This window comes from Oncorhynchus mykiss, chromosome 22 (assembly GCF_013265735.2).
Source record: "Oncorhynchus mykiss isolate Arlee chromosome 22, USDA_OmykA_1.1, whole genome shotgun sequence".
Lineage (NCBI taxonomy): Eukaryota > Metazoa > Chordata > Actinopteri > Salmoniformes > Salmonidae > Oncorhynchus > Oncorhynchus mykiss.
The window spans coordinates 49,975,077-49,992,512 of NC_048586.1; the positions used below are offsets into that span (position 1 = coordinate 49,975,077).

Below are 17,436 nucleotides of genomic sequence, written 5' to 3' on the forward strand. Positions count from 1 at the left end.
AGCCAGTCAGCCAGGCAGCAAGCCAGCTAGCCAGCCAGCAAGCCAGCTAGCCAGCCGGCCAGCCAGCGAGCCGGCCAGGAACCTTCCCTCCTCTCCCCCCAATTGGCTTTGAGAGGGAGCCAGAGGGGAGGAACCTCTGACCTTCTCATCCAATGGGTTTTGAGAAAGAGACAAGGAGAGAGGATGCAACGAAACAAGGAAATGCAATTGAGGACAGAGGGAGCAGAAGTATTTGAGAGCTATACATGTTTTCGTAGTCTGTCCAGAAAACAACCCTACTCTACTGCCTAGAGTCTAGACACTTGTGGAGATCTGAGAGGGATTGATGAGTGCTGAGCTTGTGAAAGCTCCACCTTTGCTCTCTGATAGGTAGAATTGTGTCTGTATTGCTTACACCTGTCTAAGGGACAAGGGGCTAGGGGTTGTTTCTGGACCCCAAAACCCTTTGTGTGGGGAGCGGGGGGGGTGGACCTACAGCACTTGAGGCTGATTGGATGTTACATTCCATTGCTGCACACACACAGATGTTCACAGGTGTAAGCAGGACTAATCTATCAGGCTGATCAGACCGGTCTGGGTAGCTGGAGACAGTGAACGGATGGATATACAGTTGAAGTCGGAAGTTTACATACACCTTAACCAAATACATTTAAACTCAGTTTTTCACAATTCCTGACATTTAATCCTAGTAAAAATTCCCTGTTTTAGGTCAGTTAGGATCACCACTTTATTTTAATGTCAGAATAATAGTAGAGAGAATGATTTATTTCAGCTTTTATTTATTTCAACACTTTCCCGGATGTTCTATAGGATTGAGGTCAGGGCTTTGTGATGGCCACTCCAATACGTTGACTTGGCTGTCCTTAAGCCATTTTGCTACAACTTTGGAAGTATGCTTGGGGTCATTGTCTATTTGGAAGACCAATTTGCGACCAAGCTTTAACTTCCTGACTGATGTCTTGAGATGTTGCTTCAATATATCCTCATAATTTTCCTGCCTCATGAAGCCATCTATTTTGTGAAGTGCACCAGACCCTCCTGCAGCAAAGCACCCCCAAAACATGATGCTGCCACCCCCGTGCTTCACGGTTGGGATGGTGTTCTTCGGCTTGCAAGCCTCCTCCTTTTTCCTCCAAACATAACGATGGTCATTATGGCCAAACAGTTCCATTTTTGTTTCATCAGACCAGAGGACATTTCTACAAAAAGTACGATCTTTGTCCCCATGTGCAGTTGCAAAGAGGAGTCTGGCTTTTTATGGTGGTTTTGGAGCAGTGGATTCGTCCTTGCTGAGCGACCTTTCAGGTTATGTCGATTAAGTCGACTCGTTTCACTGTGGATATAGATACTTTTGTACCTGTTTCCTCCAGCATCTTCACAAGGTCCTTTGCTGTTGTTCTCAATTTGATTTACACTTTTCGCACCAAAGTATGGTCATCTCTAGGAGACAGAACGCGTCTCCTTCCTGAGCGGTATGACGGCTGTCTGGTCCCATGGTGTTTATACTTGCGTACTATTGTTTGTAGAGATGAACGTGGTACCTTCAGGCGTTTGGAAATTGCTCCCAAGGATGAACCAGACTTGTAGTCGTCTACAATTTTTTTTCTGAGGTCTTGGTTGATTTGGTGTAGTTACAGAATGAGTACGTGACTAGAGCAGAATGACATGGTGTAATTACAGCTCCCTGTATTTGGTCCTCTGGTACAGATATCCATGAGATCCCATAGCTGCCATCAGTTCTTAGAATGTAAATTCTGACTTCATCACTTCCTGCCTGTATATTCTCTCTTGACTGTCGGGTCTGTGAAGGTGACTCAGCTTCTCTCTCTGTGCCCTTCACTGCTGACACACCCCTAAAGTCACCTAAAGGTCTCAACGTCACAGCAATAACATAGTGACAGGCCCTGACCTTTAACTGAATTGCTCCTTAAGGAGAGATGATGGCTCATTAATTGTTTAGTCTGGGCAGACGGTAGTGGGAGACAGAGGTGGGAGAGGGGAGGGAGAGAGGAGAGAGAAGGGGGGAAGAGAGAAGGAAGAGAGGAGGGAGAGAGGAGAGAAGGGGGGAAGAGAGGAGGAAGAGAGGAGGGAGAGAGGAGGAAGAAGGAGAGAAGGGGGCAAGAGAGGAGGAAGGGAGGAGGGAGAGATGAGAGAAGATGTGAAGAGAGGAGAAAGAGAGGAGGGAGAGAAGAGGAGATAGAGAGGAGCGAGAGAGGAGAGAAGGGGGGAAGAGATGAGGAAGAGAGGAGGGAGAGAGGAGGAAGAGAGGAGGAAGAAAATGAGAGAAGGGGGGAAGAGAGGCGGAAGAGAGGAGGGAGAGACGAGAGAAGGGGGGAAGAGAGGAGAAAGAGAGGAGAGAAGGGGGGATGAGAGGAGGAAGAGAGGAGGGAGAGATGAGAGAAGGGGGAAGAGAGGAGAAAGAGAGGAGGGAGAGAGGAGGAAGAGAGGAGGGAGAGGGGAGGTGGAAGAGAGGAGGAAGAGAATATAGAAAGGAGGAGAGAGGAGGGAGAGATGAGGGAGCTAGGAAGGAGAGAGGAGAGGGGGAGAGAAGAGAGAGGGAGATGACTGTCAGGTTGTGGAGCAGGTAGAGGACTGACTAAGGGCATAATCCTAACTTGACATCTGTCCTCCTATCTTGATGAGCTCTTAAATCTTTAATTGATGTCAGTGCACGAAAACTTAAGCTACAGCAGTGGATTCAGCCCTTACTGACTGACTGACTCTGTTTTACTGACTGACTGACTGACTCTCTGAGCGACTGTGTGATGGTACTGATGCTTCCTCTCTCTCCCTCCTCCCAGGTCTGTCTGGGGGGTTAATTGCAGTTTCAAAGGGCAACAGATTGATACAGTTTAAATACAGTTTAATGTCAAAACCAACCGGTGGCAGCTGGAGCTACTATTTCATGTCTGGGTTTATTCATTTCCTAATATATTACAAATGGCTCCCTCCCACATATATTTATAGGGTGCTGAAGTAGCTGTGTGATTAGCGCATCTCTTCACGTATTGGCCAATTAATTAAGTTTTGAACTGTAAAGAGTCATTAAATCTAATGATGTTAGTAAGGACTGACAGTCATTAGTCATGTAGTTCCTACACCAACAATAATGATACAGATAGTCACCAACACTACTAATACATATAGACACCAACACTACTGATACAGATAGACACCAACACTACTGACACAGATAGACACCAACACTACTGACACAGATAGACACCAACACTACTGATACAGATAGACACCAACACTACTAATACAGATAGACACCAACACTATGGATACAGACACCAACACTACTGATACAGATAGACACCAACACTACTGATACAGATAGACACCAACACTACCGATACAGATAGACACCAACACTACTAATACAGATAGACACCAACACTACTGATACAGATAGACACAAATACTACTAATACAGATAGACACCAACACTACTAATACAGATAGACACCAACACTACTAATACAGATAGACACCAACACTACTAATACAGATAGACACCAACAATGCTAATACAGACACCAACACTACTGATACAGATAGACACCAACACTACTGATACAGACACCAACACTACTAATACAGACACCAACACTACTAATACAGATAGACACCAACACTACTAATACAGATAGACACCAACAATGCTAATACAGACACCAACACTACTGATACAGATAGACACCAACACTACTGATACAGACACCAACACTACTAATACAGCTAGACACCAACACTACTAACACAGCTAGACACCAACACTACTAATACAGATAGACACCAACACTACTAATACAGATAGACACCAACACTGAAGCCTCAGGACCAGAACATCCAATCAGAATAAACCAAATTACAACACAGTCAAAACAAAACTATATTGCTTATTGGGAAACACAAGAACAAAGGAAAATGCAGTGCTATCTGGCCCTAAATCGACAGTACAACGTGGCTAAATATATGACCATGGTTACTGATCAAAACCTTAGAAAAACCTTGACAAAGTACAGGCTCAGTGAGCACAGCCTTGCCATTGAGAAGAGTAGACAGGAAAACCTGGCTCCCTGTAGAGGAAAGGCTGTGCAACCACTGCACAACAGCAGAACCTGAGACGGAGCTGCATTTCCTGACAAAATGTCAAAAATATAAAACAATTAGAGTGTCATTTTCCCAAATTTAAAACCCTTATTCAAGGTTTCAAAGACCTCTCTGATGAGGATAGGCTACCCGTCCTGTTGGGGGAGGATGCAGAGAGCTGTGGGTTGGCAGCGCACTACATTGCTGACTGCCATAAGATGAGGGACAGTGTCTGACAGATCAACCAACCTGCACATGTCCTCTACTATATACTTATTGTTATTGTTGTTATTTTGACACTTGGTTATTGTTGTTACTGTTGTCCTGTTGACAATTTGATTCTCACTTTTATATTGTAAATATCCAAAATAAGCTTTGGCAATATGTACATTGTTACGTCATGCCAATTAAAATAATTGAATTGAATTGAGAGAGAGAGACAGAGAGAGGGAGTGAGAGAGAGAGACTGTTCTGTGGTGCAGAGAGAGAGAGAGAGAGAGACAGACAGAGAGAGACAGACAGAGACCGACAGAGAGAGACTGAGGACGACAGTCAGAGTGAGACTGAGGACGACAGGCAGAGTGAGACTGAGGACGACAGGCAGAGTGAGACTGAGGACGACAGGCAGAGTGAGACTGAGGACGACAGGCAGAGTGAGACTGAGGACGACAGACAGAGTAAGACTGAGGTGTGGTGAGTTGGCTCAACACTGTGTGATACTGCAGGCTGCCATGTCACTGAGAGTAGACATCCATCATAGAGGGATGTGTGTACTGATGACTCCCTACCTCCCGACCTTCCTACCTCCAAACCTCCCGACCTCCCGACCTCCTGACCTCTCTACCTCCATACCTCCCGACCTCCCTACCTCCCTACCTCCCGGCCTCCCTACCTCCATACCTCCCGACCTCCCTACCTCCATACCTCCCGACCTCCCTACCTCCCGACCTCCAAACCTCCCGATCTCCCGACCTCCTGACCTCCCTACCTCCATACCTCCCGACCTCCCTACCTCCATACCTCCCTACCTCCATACCTCCCTACCTCCCTACCTCCATACCTCCGACCTCCCTGGCTCACACGGTAGAGATGTGTTGTTTACAATACTACCTCACACGTTAGAGATGTGTTGTTGTTTACACTACGACCTCACACGGTAGAGATGTGTTGTTTACACTACGACCTCACACGGTAGAGATGTGTTGTTTACACTACGACCTCACACGGTAGAGAGGTGTTGTTGTTTACACTACGACCTCACACGGTAGAGATGTGTTGTTTACACTACGACCTCACACGGTAGAGATGTGTTGTTTACACTACGACCTCACACGGTAGAGAGGTGACACAGACTCTTGTTGTTGGTTCTCAGGGGTTTAGTGTAAAGCAGAGGTCTAATTTCCGTTGAACCTCGTGCACAATTGTAGGATAAAGTTAATCATCCTCTCTGCTCTTTTCTCCTCTCTATAGAAATGACTACACTCCCTGACACTGCCACAACCCCACTGCCTAGACTAGAGGAGACCACCGCTGCCTCGAGAGGACCAGGTACACGCTGTAACACACGCACACAGGGCCTCACCGTGGTGTAAGGCTCAGACACGTATTGATCACGATCTGTCTGATCAGCATCATTGATTGAGCTACCTATCCTGTGCTCCAATGAGGATGTGGTTAGTCCACTGTGTGTGCGCTGGATTTGTGCTCTTGTGTGTTTTCAACTAATAGCAGCGTAAACTGCTCCGAGAATTGAGCTGTCTCTCTTCTAACATTATGCCGCTAACATTATAGTGCTAACATTATGACTCTAACATTATAATGCTAACATTATAATGCTAACATTATGCCGCTAACATTATAATGCTAACATTATGCCGCTAACATTATAATGCTAACATTATGCCGCTAACATTATAATGCTAACATTATGCCGCTAACATTATAGTGCTAACATTATGCCGCTAACATTATAATGCTAACATTATGCCGCTAACATTATAGTGCTAACATTATGCCGCTAACATTATAATGCTAACATTATGCCGCTAACATTATAGTGCTAACATTATGCCGCTAACATTATAATGCTAACATTATGCCGCTAACATTATAGTGCTAACATTATGCCGCTAACATTATAATGCTAACATTATAATGCTAACATTATGCCGCTAAAATTATAATGCTAACATTACGCCGCTAACATTATAATGCTAATATTATCCCGCTAACATTACGATGCTAACATTTTGCCGCTAACATTATAATGCTATTATTATGCCGCTAACATTATAATGCTAACATTACACTGTATGTGTGTGTCTCTGCTTCTCTCTTCTCTGCTGATTTCTGAGGGGTGATTCCAGGGTGTAGGGCTCCATGCTGATGAGGCTAACTGTAGCTAGCGTTAGCCCAGCACTCCTGTTGTTTAATCTATAATTTAGACCTCTATCAGTAGGTGTCAGGGCTCAGCGCTAATGCTGCATGCTAATCTCTAACAAGCCTCATTCAAGGCCATGGGTGTGAGTTCTCCCAAAAGGAGTGTAGGAAACTTGGAACTAACAGCACCGTGGTAGGAACTAGGCTAAATAAATATAATGGGTTTAACTTATCTTGTTATCTCTCTCTCTCTCGCTCTCCTTTTCCCTCTCTACCCCTCCTCTTTAGGCACTACTGTGTGGTCTCTGGGCGGTCTGTGTGACTTTGAGTCCAGTCTGTGTGGCTGGATCCCAGACAGCATGTCAGAGCTGAGCTGGTCTCTCCACAGCGGCAGCCTCTCGTCTGGTCTAACACCCAGTCTGGATCTACCTCTCTCTCTGCCCAAAGACGGTCAGTACCGCTCACATTTACAGTCATCTGGTCATCACTGGACAGGATACACACTGACATTTATAGAGAGATGACAGCTGGTTTTATCATGGTCATCTGGTCTTCACTGGATAGGAGACACACTGACATTTATAGAGAGATGACAGCTGGTTTTATCATGGTCATCTGGTCTTCACTGGATAGGAGACACACTGACATTTATAGAGAGGTGACAGCTGGTTTTTGGATCCTGGATCTGTCAGAATCCATGCTGAAATGGGGTGTCTGCATATTATGCGTTGGAATATGGTCTAATAGCCGCATCATTTATAGGCATATTAATCAGACCCTAAAGCCCACAGTAACATGTATCCCTCTTTATGGCAGTGTACAGCCCCCCCCCCCCCCCCCCCCCCCCCCTATGCCTTCCGCCCCATCCCCTCCCTATGCCTTCAGCCCCATCCCCTCCCTATGCCTTCCGCCCCATCCCCTCATATGCCTTCAGCCCCATCCCCTGCTATGCCTTCAGCCCCATCCCCTCCTATGCCTTCAGCCCCATCCCCTCCTATGCCTTCCGCCCCATCCCCTCCTATACCTTCCGCCCCATCCCCTCCCTATGCTTTCCGCCCCATCCCCTCCTATGCCTTCAGCCCCATCCCCTCCTATGCCTTCAGCCCCATCCCCTCCTATGCCTTCAGCCCCATCCCCTCCTATGCCTTCAGCCCCATCCCCTCCTATGCCTTCAGCCCCATCCCCTCCTATGCCTTCAGCCCCATCCCCTCCTATGCCTTCCTCTCCATCCCCTCCTATAATTTCCACCCCATCCCCTCCCTATGCTTTCCGCCCCATCCCCTCCCTATGCTTTCCGCCCCATCCCCTCCCTATGCTTTCCGCCCCATCCCCTCCCTATACCTTCCGCCCCATCCCCTCCTATGCCTTCAGCCCCATCCCCTCCTATGCCTTCAGCCCCATCCCCTCCTATGCCTTCTGCCCCATCCCCTCCTATACCTTCCGCCCCATCCCCTCCTATGCCTTCAGCCCCATCCCCTCCTATGCCTTCAGCCCCATCCCCTCCCTATGCCTTCAGCCCCATCCCCCCCTATGCCTTCTGCCCCATCCCCTCCTATACCTTCCGCCCCATCCCCTCCTATGCCTTCAGCCCCATCCCCCCCTATGCCTTCTGCCCCATCCCCTCTCTATGCTTTCCGCCCCATCCCCTCCTTCTGTCACTCCACCTGTATCCACCTGTATCCACCTGTATCTACCTCTATCTACCTGTATCCACCTGTATCTTCTCCATAACGCCACATCTCCTGTCCCATGGGCCCTGCACCCACAACCCTGCCTTAACACCACTAAGATGCTATTGTTCTCTCTCTCTCGCTTCCTTCTCCCTCCCCCATCTCTCTTTCCTCTACTTCCTCTACTCTACTTCTACTTCCGGAGCTCCGGCCCAGTCCTGTTTCTCCCGTGGTCTGACTTTCCCGTCTGAACTCCACACACACACACCCACACACACACACACGTCATGAACCCCAACAATCTGAGGAGGTGCAAAGTACGTGAGGATGGCTGGGGGGGGGGGGAATTTAGCTTCCAAACAACTGAAATGCTATTTGAAAAATATGTACGGTCTATTTTTCTGCATATCTAAAGCATAACTCTTGAGCTGTCTGTATCCTCTTGACTGGTGGTTCTCTTTTTATGACACCAAATGTGCTTCTCTGCATCTCTGCTAAAATCTGGGTAAGAGATTGAAAGGACTGTTCCGTACATTTAGTAATTGATTGCTATATATACACAGTGCCAGTCAAAGGTGTGAACACACCTACTCATTCAAGGGTTTTTCTTTATTTTTTTCACTATTTTCTACATTGTAGAATAATAGCGAAGACATCAAAACTACGAAATAACACATATGGAATCATGTAGTAACCAAGAAAGTGTTAAACAAATCATAAACTTATATTTTCATTTTATATTTAAGATTCGCTAAAGTAGCCATCCTTTGCCTTGATGACAGCTTTGCACACTCTTGGCATTCTCTCAACCAGCTTCATGAGGTAGTCACCTGGAATGCATTTTAATTAACAGACGGCGGCTCTGTGTCACGGTTTTCTTCCGCTGAAGGAGAGGAGGACCAAAATACAGCGTGGTTTAGTGTTCAACATCTTCAATATAGACGACAAACGAGAACACTACAAAATACAAAACAATAAATGTGAAAACCGAAACAGTCCTGTGTGGTGAAACAAACACAGACACGGAAACACAAACACAGAATATGGCTGCCTAAATATGGTTCCCAATCAGAGACAACGATAGACAGCTTCCTCTAATTGAGAACAAATCTGTGCAACCATAGACCTACAAACTACCTAGAAAGGAAACAGCCCCATAAACATACAAAAAACCCTAGACCAGACAAAACACATAAATCCCGCATGTCACACCCTGACCTAACCAAAATAAGAAAGAAAACAAAGGTAACTAAGGCCAGGGCGTGACACTCTGCTAGACGGCTGATCCAGCACTCTCTCTCTCTCAGGCCCAACACACCAGGCTGTACAGGGAGACTTCACGTTGGAGCACTATGAATGCACACAGCCTCCCAATACACCAGGCTGTAACAGGAAGTGACTTCACGTTGGAGCACTATGAATGCACACAGCCTCCCAATACACCAGGCTGTAACAGGAAGTGACTTCACGTTGGAGCACTATGAATGCACACAGCCTCCCAATACACCAGGCTGTAACAGGAAGTGACTTCACGTTGGAGCACTATGAATGCACACAGCCTCCCAATACACCAGGCTGTAACAGGAAGTGACTTCACGTTGGAGCACTATGAATGCACACAGCCGCCCAATACACCAGGCTGTAACAGGAAGTGACTTCACGTTGGAGCACTATGAATGCACACAGCCTCCCAATACACCAGGCTGTAACAGGAAGTGACTTCACGTTGGAGCACTATGAATGCACACAGCCTCCCAACACACCAGGCTGTAACAGGAAGTGACTTCACGTTGGAGCACTATGAATGCACACAGCCTCCCAATACACCAGGCTGTAACAGGAAGTGACTTCACGTTGGAGCACTATGAATGCACACAGCCTCCCAATACACCAGGCTGTAACAGGAAGTGACTTCACGTTGGAGCACTATGAATGCACACAGCCTCCCAACACACCAGGCTGTAACAGGAAGTGACTTCACGTTGGAGCACTATGAATGCACACAGCCTCCCAACACACCAGGCTGTAACAGGAAGTGACTTCACGTTGGGGCACTATGAATGCACACAGCTTCTCAACACACCAGGCTGTAACAGGAAGTGACTTCACGTTGGGGCACTATGAATGCACACAGCTTCTCAACACACCAGGCTGTAACAGGAAGTGACTTCACGTTGGGGCACTATGAATGCACACAGCTTCTCAACACACCAGGCTGTAACAGGAAGTGACTTCACGTTGGGGCACTATGAATGCACACAGCTTCTCAACACACTAGCTGACCTTGTCTGTATCCAAAATGGCTCCCATTTTTCCTTTTATGTTTGACCAGCGCCCATCACACGTCGTGTGATGCTGTCTGACCTTCACATTCACCAATGTGTGCTTGGGGCCTCCTGCTCACCACACAGAGAGAGAGAAGAAGAAGAAGAAATTACCAACCCAGTAACATAACAGGAAGTCGTTGTTTAATCAAGTGCATTAGTCTAGCTAGCTCCTCTGAGGGGGAAGGTGTGCATTACGGCTCAGGATACACACACAAGGCAGACACTCGCATGCAGGCGCACACATGGCCTGTGTTACCTCACAGGCAGATCCCTGTGTGTTACCTCACAGGCAGATCACTATGGGTTACCTCACAGGCAGATCCCTGTGTGTTACCTCACAGGCAGATCACTGTGTGAGTTACCTCACAGGCAGATCACTGTGTGTTCTCCCTCACAGGCAGATCACTGTGTGTGTTACCTCACAGGCAGATCACTGTGTGATCTCCCTCACAGGCAGATCACTGTGTGTTCTCCCTCACAGGCAGATCACTGTGTGTGTTACCTCACAGGCAGATCACTGTGTGTTCTCCCTCACAGGCAGATCACTGTGTGTTCTCCCTCACAGGCAGATCACTTTATGCTAAGTAGTACTGCATGTAGCTATCAAGTGTACTTCCCAAATAGCACCCTGTTCGGTATATAGTGCACTACTTTTGACAAGAGCCTTATTGGCCCTAGGGTGCCATTTGGGACTGAACACCAACAAGAAGTAGAATTAATTTATCCTTCCCAGGATCAAACAGAAACAAGTTTGGACTGTATTAATTAAAGAGAAGAGCAATTTAGACACTTTATTTTGTGTTTCCCAAATGGCTCCCTATTCTATAAATAACCCCTTATGGCCCCTGGACAAAAGTAGTGCACTATGTAGGACATAGAGTGCAATATGGGACGCAGTCACTGTGAAGAAATAGTTAGTTACTTCCTCATCAACCTTGATTTATAATTCATTCATCTGGATGTGTTTCTAATTCATCAAAGTTTTATCTAACTGGAAAAGAACGTCTGTAAAATAATATCAATAAATCAGCTCTTCTCTATGGCTGAGAGGATTATAACTGCTGTGAAAAATGATGTGTGTGTGAGAGAGAGAGAGAGAGAGAGAGAGAGGAGGGAGAGAGAGAGAGAGAGAGAGAGAGAGAGAGAGAGAGAGAGGAGGGAGAGACAGAGAGAGAGAGAGAGAGAGAGAGAGAGAGAGAGAGAGAGACAGAGAGAGAGAGAGAGAGAGAGAGTGAGAGAGAGAGAGACAGAGACAGAGAGAGAGAGAGAGAGAGAGAGAGAGAGAGAGAGAGACAGAGACAGAGAGGGAGAGAGACAGAGACAGAGAGAGAGAGAGAGAGACAGAGAGAGACAGAAGAAGAAGAAGAGACAGAGAGAAGTCAGATGTCTACTGTTTGCTGATGATCTGGTGCTTCAGGTCTCCAACCAAGGAGGGCCTACAGCAGCACCTAGATCTTCTGCACAGATTCTGACAGACCTGGGCCCTGACAGACCTGGGACCTGACAGACCTGGGCCCTGACAGACCTGGACCCTGACAGACCTGGGCCCTGACAGACCTGGGCCCTGACACACCTGGGCCCTGACAAATCTGGGCCCTGACAGACTTGGGCCCTGACAGACCTGGGCCCTGACAGTAAATCTCAGTAAGACCAAAATAATGGTGCTCAAAAACAGATCAAATTAGAATGCAATCTAGACCTAAACAGCAAACACACAGTGAAAGGTTACCTGACCACTTTGACTGACCAGACATTAAGAAAACCATTGACTATGTACAGACACAGTGAGCACAACCTTGTTATTAAGAGACACAGTCGTTGGCAGACCCGGTTCTTGAGAGAAGACAGGCTATCAATCAATCAATCAAATGTATTTATAAAGCCCTTCGTACATCAGCTGATATCTCAAAGTGCTGTACAGAAACCCAGCCTAAAAACCACAAGCAATGCAAGCAATGCAGGTGTAGAAGCACGGTGGCTAGGAAAAACTCCCTAGAAAGGCAGGAACCTAGGAAGAAACCGAGAGAGGAACCAGGCTCTGAGGGATGGCCAGTCCTCTTCTGGCTGTGCCAGGTGGAGATTATAAACCTAGAGAGGAACCAGGCTATGTGGGGTTGCCAGTCCTCTTCGGGCTGTGCCGGGTGGAGATTATAACAGAACATGGCCAAGATGTTCACATGTTCATAGATGACCAGCAGGGTTGTAAAGGGTACAACAGGTTAGTACATCAGGAGAAAATGCCAGTTGGCTTTTCATAGCCAAGCATCAGCCAAGCAAGGGGACACTCCCTACTGTATTGATGGCAAGGGGACACTCCCTACTGTATTGATGGCAAGGGGACACTCCCTACTGTATTGATGGCAAGGGGACACTCCCTACTGTATTGATGATTAGGGGACACTCCCTACTGTATTGATGGCAAGGGGACACTCCCTACTGTATTGATGGCAAGGGGACATTCCATACTGTATTGATGATTAAGGGACACTCCCTACTGTATTGATGGCTAGGGGACACTCCATATTGCATTGATAGCTAGGGGACACTCCATATTGTATTGGTAGCTAGGGGACACTCTATATTGTCTAACTCTGATTTCTCTGTGTTCCTGTCCTTCAGATGTGGGTAACTTCCTCCACATCGAGGCCAGCCCCAGGACAGAAAGGCAGCGAGCCCGTCTGGTAAGCCCCGCTGTGGGGCCTGAGAGAGGGCCGCTGTGCCTGCTCTTCAACTACCAGCTCCAGGGGCCCGAGAACCAGGGCCTGGGGTCCCTCAGGATCCTCATCAGAGACAACGACCGGGAGGAGACTCTGCTCTGGGCCCTCAGAGGAGACCAGGGGTCCGTGTGGAAGGAGGGTCGCACCATCCTGCCCCAGTCACCCAAAGAGTACCAGGTACACAGACCGAACCCACAGACCATAGTACTAGCGTTCTTGATTAGTGACAGGTCATTTATTTCACAGAGATAATAATGAAGTCTGTAATCTTCTTTTCTGTCCGTCAAGGTGGTGATTGAGGGCTTCTTTGAGCACAGCAACCGAGGACACATCTGGATCGACAACATCCACATGAGCTCCAGTACTGAGCTGGAACAGTGCACCCGTAAGTAAGCGCATCCTCACGTCTGTTTTGACCTTGGCGAGCAGGAGACTGATTCCCACCAGTTACATGAGGCTGCAAACCGTCCCCGGGTTAACAGACACACACCCTCCCTCTTCAGTCATACCCTCTCATTCATGTTCATGTCCGTCCCCCCCCCCCCCCCCCCCCCCCCCCCCTCGAACCCACAACCCTGGCATTGCAGGCACTATGCTCTACCAACTCATTCATTAAAGGGGCCTCTCTTTCTTTCTGGCTCTGCATCTCTCTACATGGTCCCAAGGTCAAGTTCACAAAAAAGGGGAAAAAAAGAGAGAAGAAAAATTGTTTAAATGTTCTCGTTCACAAAACCATGAAAGTAGGCCATGCGCCTACACTATGATTCTAATCTATATTTAATGACATCGTTCTCCCTCTTCTCTCTTCTTGGTTAACACAGTCTTCCACTGTCATCAGAGGGAATTACTAGACTCCCTCTCAGACACAGTACAGTAGACTAGACTACCTCTCAGACACAGTACAGTAGACTAGACTACCTCTCAGACACAGTACAGAAGACTAGACTACCTCCCTCTCAGACACAGTACAGTAGGCTAGACTACCTCCCTCTCAGACACAGTACAGTAGACTAGACTACCTCTCAGACACAGTGCAGTAGACTAGACTACCTCTCAGACACAGTATAGAAGACTAGACTACCTCCCTCTCAGACACAGTACAGTAGACTAGACTACCTCTCAGACACAGTACAGTAGACTAGACTCCCTCTCAGACACAGTACAGTAGGCTAGACTACCTCCTTCTCAGACACAGTACAGTAGACTAGACTACCTCTCAGACACAGTGCAGTAGACTAGACCACCTCCCTCTCAGACACAGTACAGTAGACTAGACTACCTCTCAGACACAGTGCAGTAGACTAGACAACCTCTCAGACACAGTACAGTAGACTAGACTACCTCTCAGACACAGTGCAGTAGACTAGACTACCTCCCTCTCAGACACAGTACAGTAGACTAGACTACCTCTCAGACACAGTACAGTAGACTAGACTCCCTCTCAGACACAGTACAGTAGGCTAGACTACCTCCTTCTCAGACACAGTACAGTAGACTAGACTACCTCTCAGACACAGTTCATCTATTGCAACACAACGTCAGCCCAGTCCTGCCTGCCAAGAGATACCAACCCGCCTGTGTCTGCTGCTCTGGTTAATTGTCTCAGTAATCCACCCATTCATTCCACAGATCCACCCTCGTTCTAAATAAGCATTATGATATGTTCCATCAGACCTCCTCTCCTCCTCCTCCTCCTCTCCCCCTCCTCCTCCTCCTCTCTCCCTCCTCCTCCTCCTCCTCTCCCCCTCCTTCTCCTCCTCCTCCTCCCTCCTCCTCCTCCTCCTCTCTCCCTCCTCCTCCTCCTCTCCCCCTCCTCCTCCTCCTCCTCTCTCCCTCCTCCTCCTCCTCCTCTCTCCCTCCTCCTCCTCCTCTCCCCATCCTCCTCCTCCTTCTCTCCCCCTCCTCCTCCTCCTCTCCCCTCCTCCTCCTCCTCTCCCCCTCCACCTCCTCCTCCTCTCCTCCTCCTCCTCCTCCTCTCCCCCTCCTCCTCCTCCTCCTCTCCCCTCCTCCTCCTCCTCCTCTCCCCATCCTCCTCCTCCTCTCCCCCTCCTCCTCCTCCTCTCCCCCTCCTCCTCCTCCTCTCCCCTCCTCCTCCTCCTCTCCCCCTCCTCCTCCTCCTCTCCCCCTCCTCCTCCTCCTCCTCTCCCCTCCTCCTCTCCCCCTCCACCTCCTCCTCCTCTCCTCCTCCTCCTCCTCTCCCCCTCCTCCTCCTCCTCATCTCCCCTCCTCCTCCCCTCCTCTCCCCATCCTCCTCCTCTCCCCCTCCTCCTCCTCCTCCTCTCCCCCTCCTCCTCCTCCTCCTCTCCCCTCCTCCTCCACCTCTCCCCCTCCACCTCCGCCTCCTCTCCTCCTCCTCCTCCTCTCCCCCTCCTCCTCCTCCTCCTCTCCCCTCCTCCTCCTCCTCCTCTCCCCATCCTCCTCCTCCTCCTCTCCCCCTCCTCCTCCTCCTCCTCCTCTCCCCCTCCTCCTCCTCCTCTCCCCCTCCACCTCCTCCTCCTCTCCCCTCCTCCTCTCCCCCTCCACCTCCTCCTCCTCTCCTCCTCCTCTCCCCCTCCTCCTCCTCCTCCTCTCCCCCTCCTCCTCCACCTCCTCTCCCCCTCCTCCTCCTCCTCCTCTCCCCTCCTCCTCCTCTCCCCATCCTCCTCCTCCTCCTCTCCCCTCCTCCTCTCCCTCAGCAGCCAATAAACAGCTGCAAATCTCAGTTCTCTCTTCGCTCTCTCCTCTCAGTCTCACATTCAAACTACTGGGGCTAGTCACCATCTTCTCAGTCTCAACTTCCTGTCTCAGTTTCACCTTCCTCTCTCAGTCTCACCTTCCTCTCTCAGTCTCACCTTCCTCTCTCTGTCTCACCTTCCTCTCAGTCTCACCATCCTCTCAGTCTCACCTTCCTCTCTGTCTCACCTTCCTCTCTGTCTCACCTTCCTCTCAGTCTCACCTTCCTCTCTGTCTCACATTCCTCTCTGTCTCACCTTCCTCTCAATCTCACCTTCCTCTCAGTCTCACCTTCCTCTCTGTCTCACCTTCCTCTCTCAGTCTCACCTTCCTCTCTCAGTCTCACCTTCCTCTCAGTCCCACCTTCCTCTCTGTCTCTCCTTCCTCTCAGTCTCACCTTCCTCTCTCAGTCTTACCTTCCTCTCAGTCAAACCTTCCTCTCTCAGTCTCACCTTCCTCTCTCAGTCTCACCTACCTCTCTCTGTCTTACCTTCCTCTCTCAGTCTCACCTTCCTCTCAGTCTCACCTTCCTCTCAGTCTCACCTTCCTCTCTCAGTCTTACCTTCCTCTCAGTCAAACCTTCCTCTCTCAGTCTCACCTTCCTCTCTCAGTCTCACCTTCCTCTCCCAGTCTCAACTTCCTCTCAGTCTCACCTTCCTCTCTCAGTCTCACCTTTCTCTCTCAGTCTCACCTTCCTCTCTCAGTCTCACCTTCCTCTCAGTCTCACCTTCCTCTCTCAGTCTCACCTTCCTCTCAGTCTCACCTTCCTCTCTCAGTCTCACCTTCCTCTCTCAGTGTCTTACCTTCCTCTCAGTCTCACCTTCCTCTCTCAGTCTCACCTTCCTCTCCCAGTCTCAACTTCCTCTCAGTCTCACCTTCCTCTCTCAGTCTTACCTTCCTCTCTCAGTCTCACCTTCCTCTCTCAGTCTCACCTTCCTCTCTCAGTCTTACCATCCTCTCAGTCTCACCTTCCTCTCTCAGTCTCACCTTCCTCTCTCAGTCTCACCTTCCTCTCTCAGTCTCAACTTCCTGTCTCAGTCTTTACCTTCCTCTCAGTCTCACCTTCCTCTCAGTCTCACCTTCCTCTCAGTCTCACCTTCCTCTCAGTCTCACCATCCTCTCAGTCTCACCTTCCTCTCTGTCTCACCTTCCTCTCTGTCTCACCTTCCTCTCAGTCTCACCTTCCTCTCTGTCTCACCTTCCTCTCTCAGTCTTACCTTCCTCACTCTGTCTTACCTTCCTCTCTGTCTCACCATCCTCTCTGTCTCACCTTCCTCTCAGCCTCACCTTCCTCTCAGTCTCACCATCCTCTCAGTCTCACCTTCCTCTCTGTCTCACCTTCCTCTCTGTCTCACCTTCCTCTCTGTCTCACATTCCTCTCTGCCTCACCTTCCTCTCAATCTCACCTTCCTCTCTGTCTCACCTTCCTCTCAGTCTCACCATCCTCTCAGTCTCACCTTCCTCTCAGTCTCACCTTCCTCTCTCAGTCTCACCTTCCTCTCAGTCTCACCTTCCTCTCTCAGTCTCACCTTC

At 48.9% G+C, this 17,436-nt stretch overlaps 1 protein-coding gene across 4 annotated transcripts in view; it reads left to right on the plus strand.

Annotated features, from left to right (window-relative positions):
• LOC110519289 (neuropilin-2) overlaps positions 1-17,436 on the plus strand; it is a 201,212-nt gene that overhangs the window by 151,632 nt on the left and 32,144 nt on the right. For all 4 annotated transcript variants that reach the window (XM_036959471.1, XM_036959473.1, XM_036959474.1 and 1 more), the window contains exons 12-15: positions 5,569-5,646; positions 6,766-6,927; positions 13,094-13,368; positions 13,480-13,576. In XM_036959471.1, the coding sequence (XP_036815366.1) occupies positions 5,569-5,646; positions 6,766-6,927; positions 13,094-13,368; positions 13,480-13,576 (612 nt within the window). The remainder of the gene's footprint in view (positions 1-5,568; positions 5,647-6,765; positions 6,928-13,093; positions 13,369-13,479; positions 13,577-17,436) is intronic.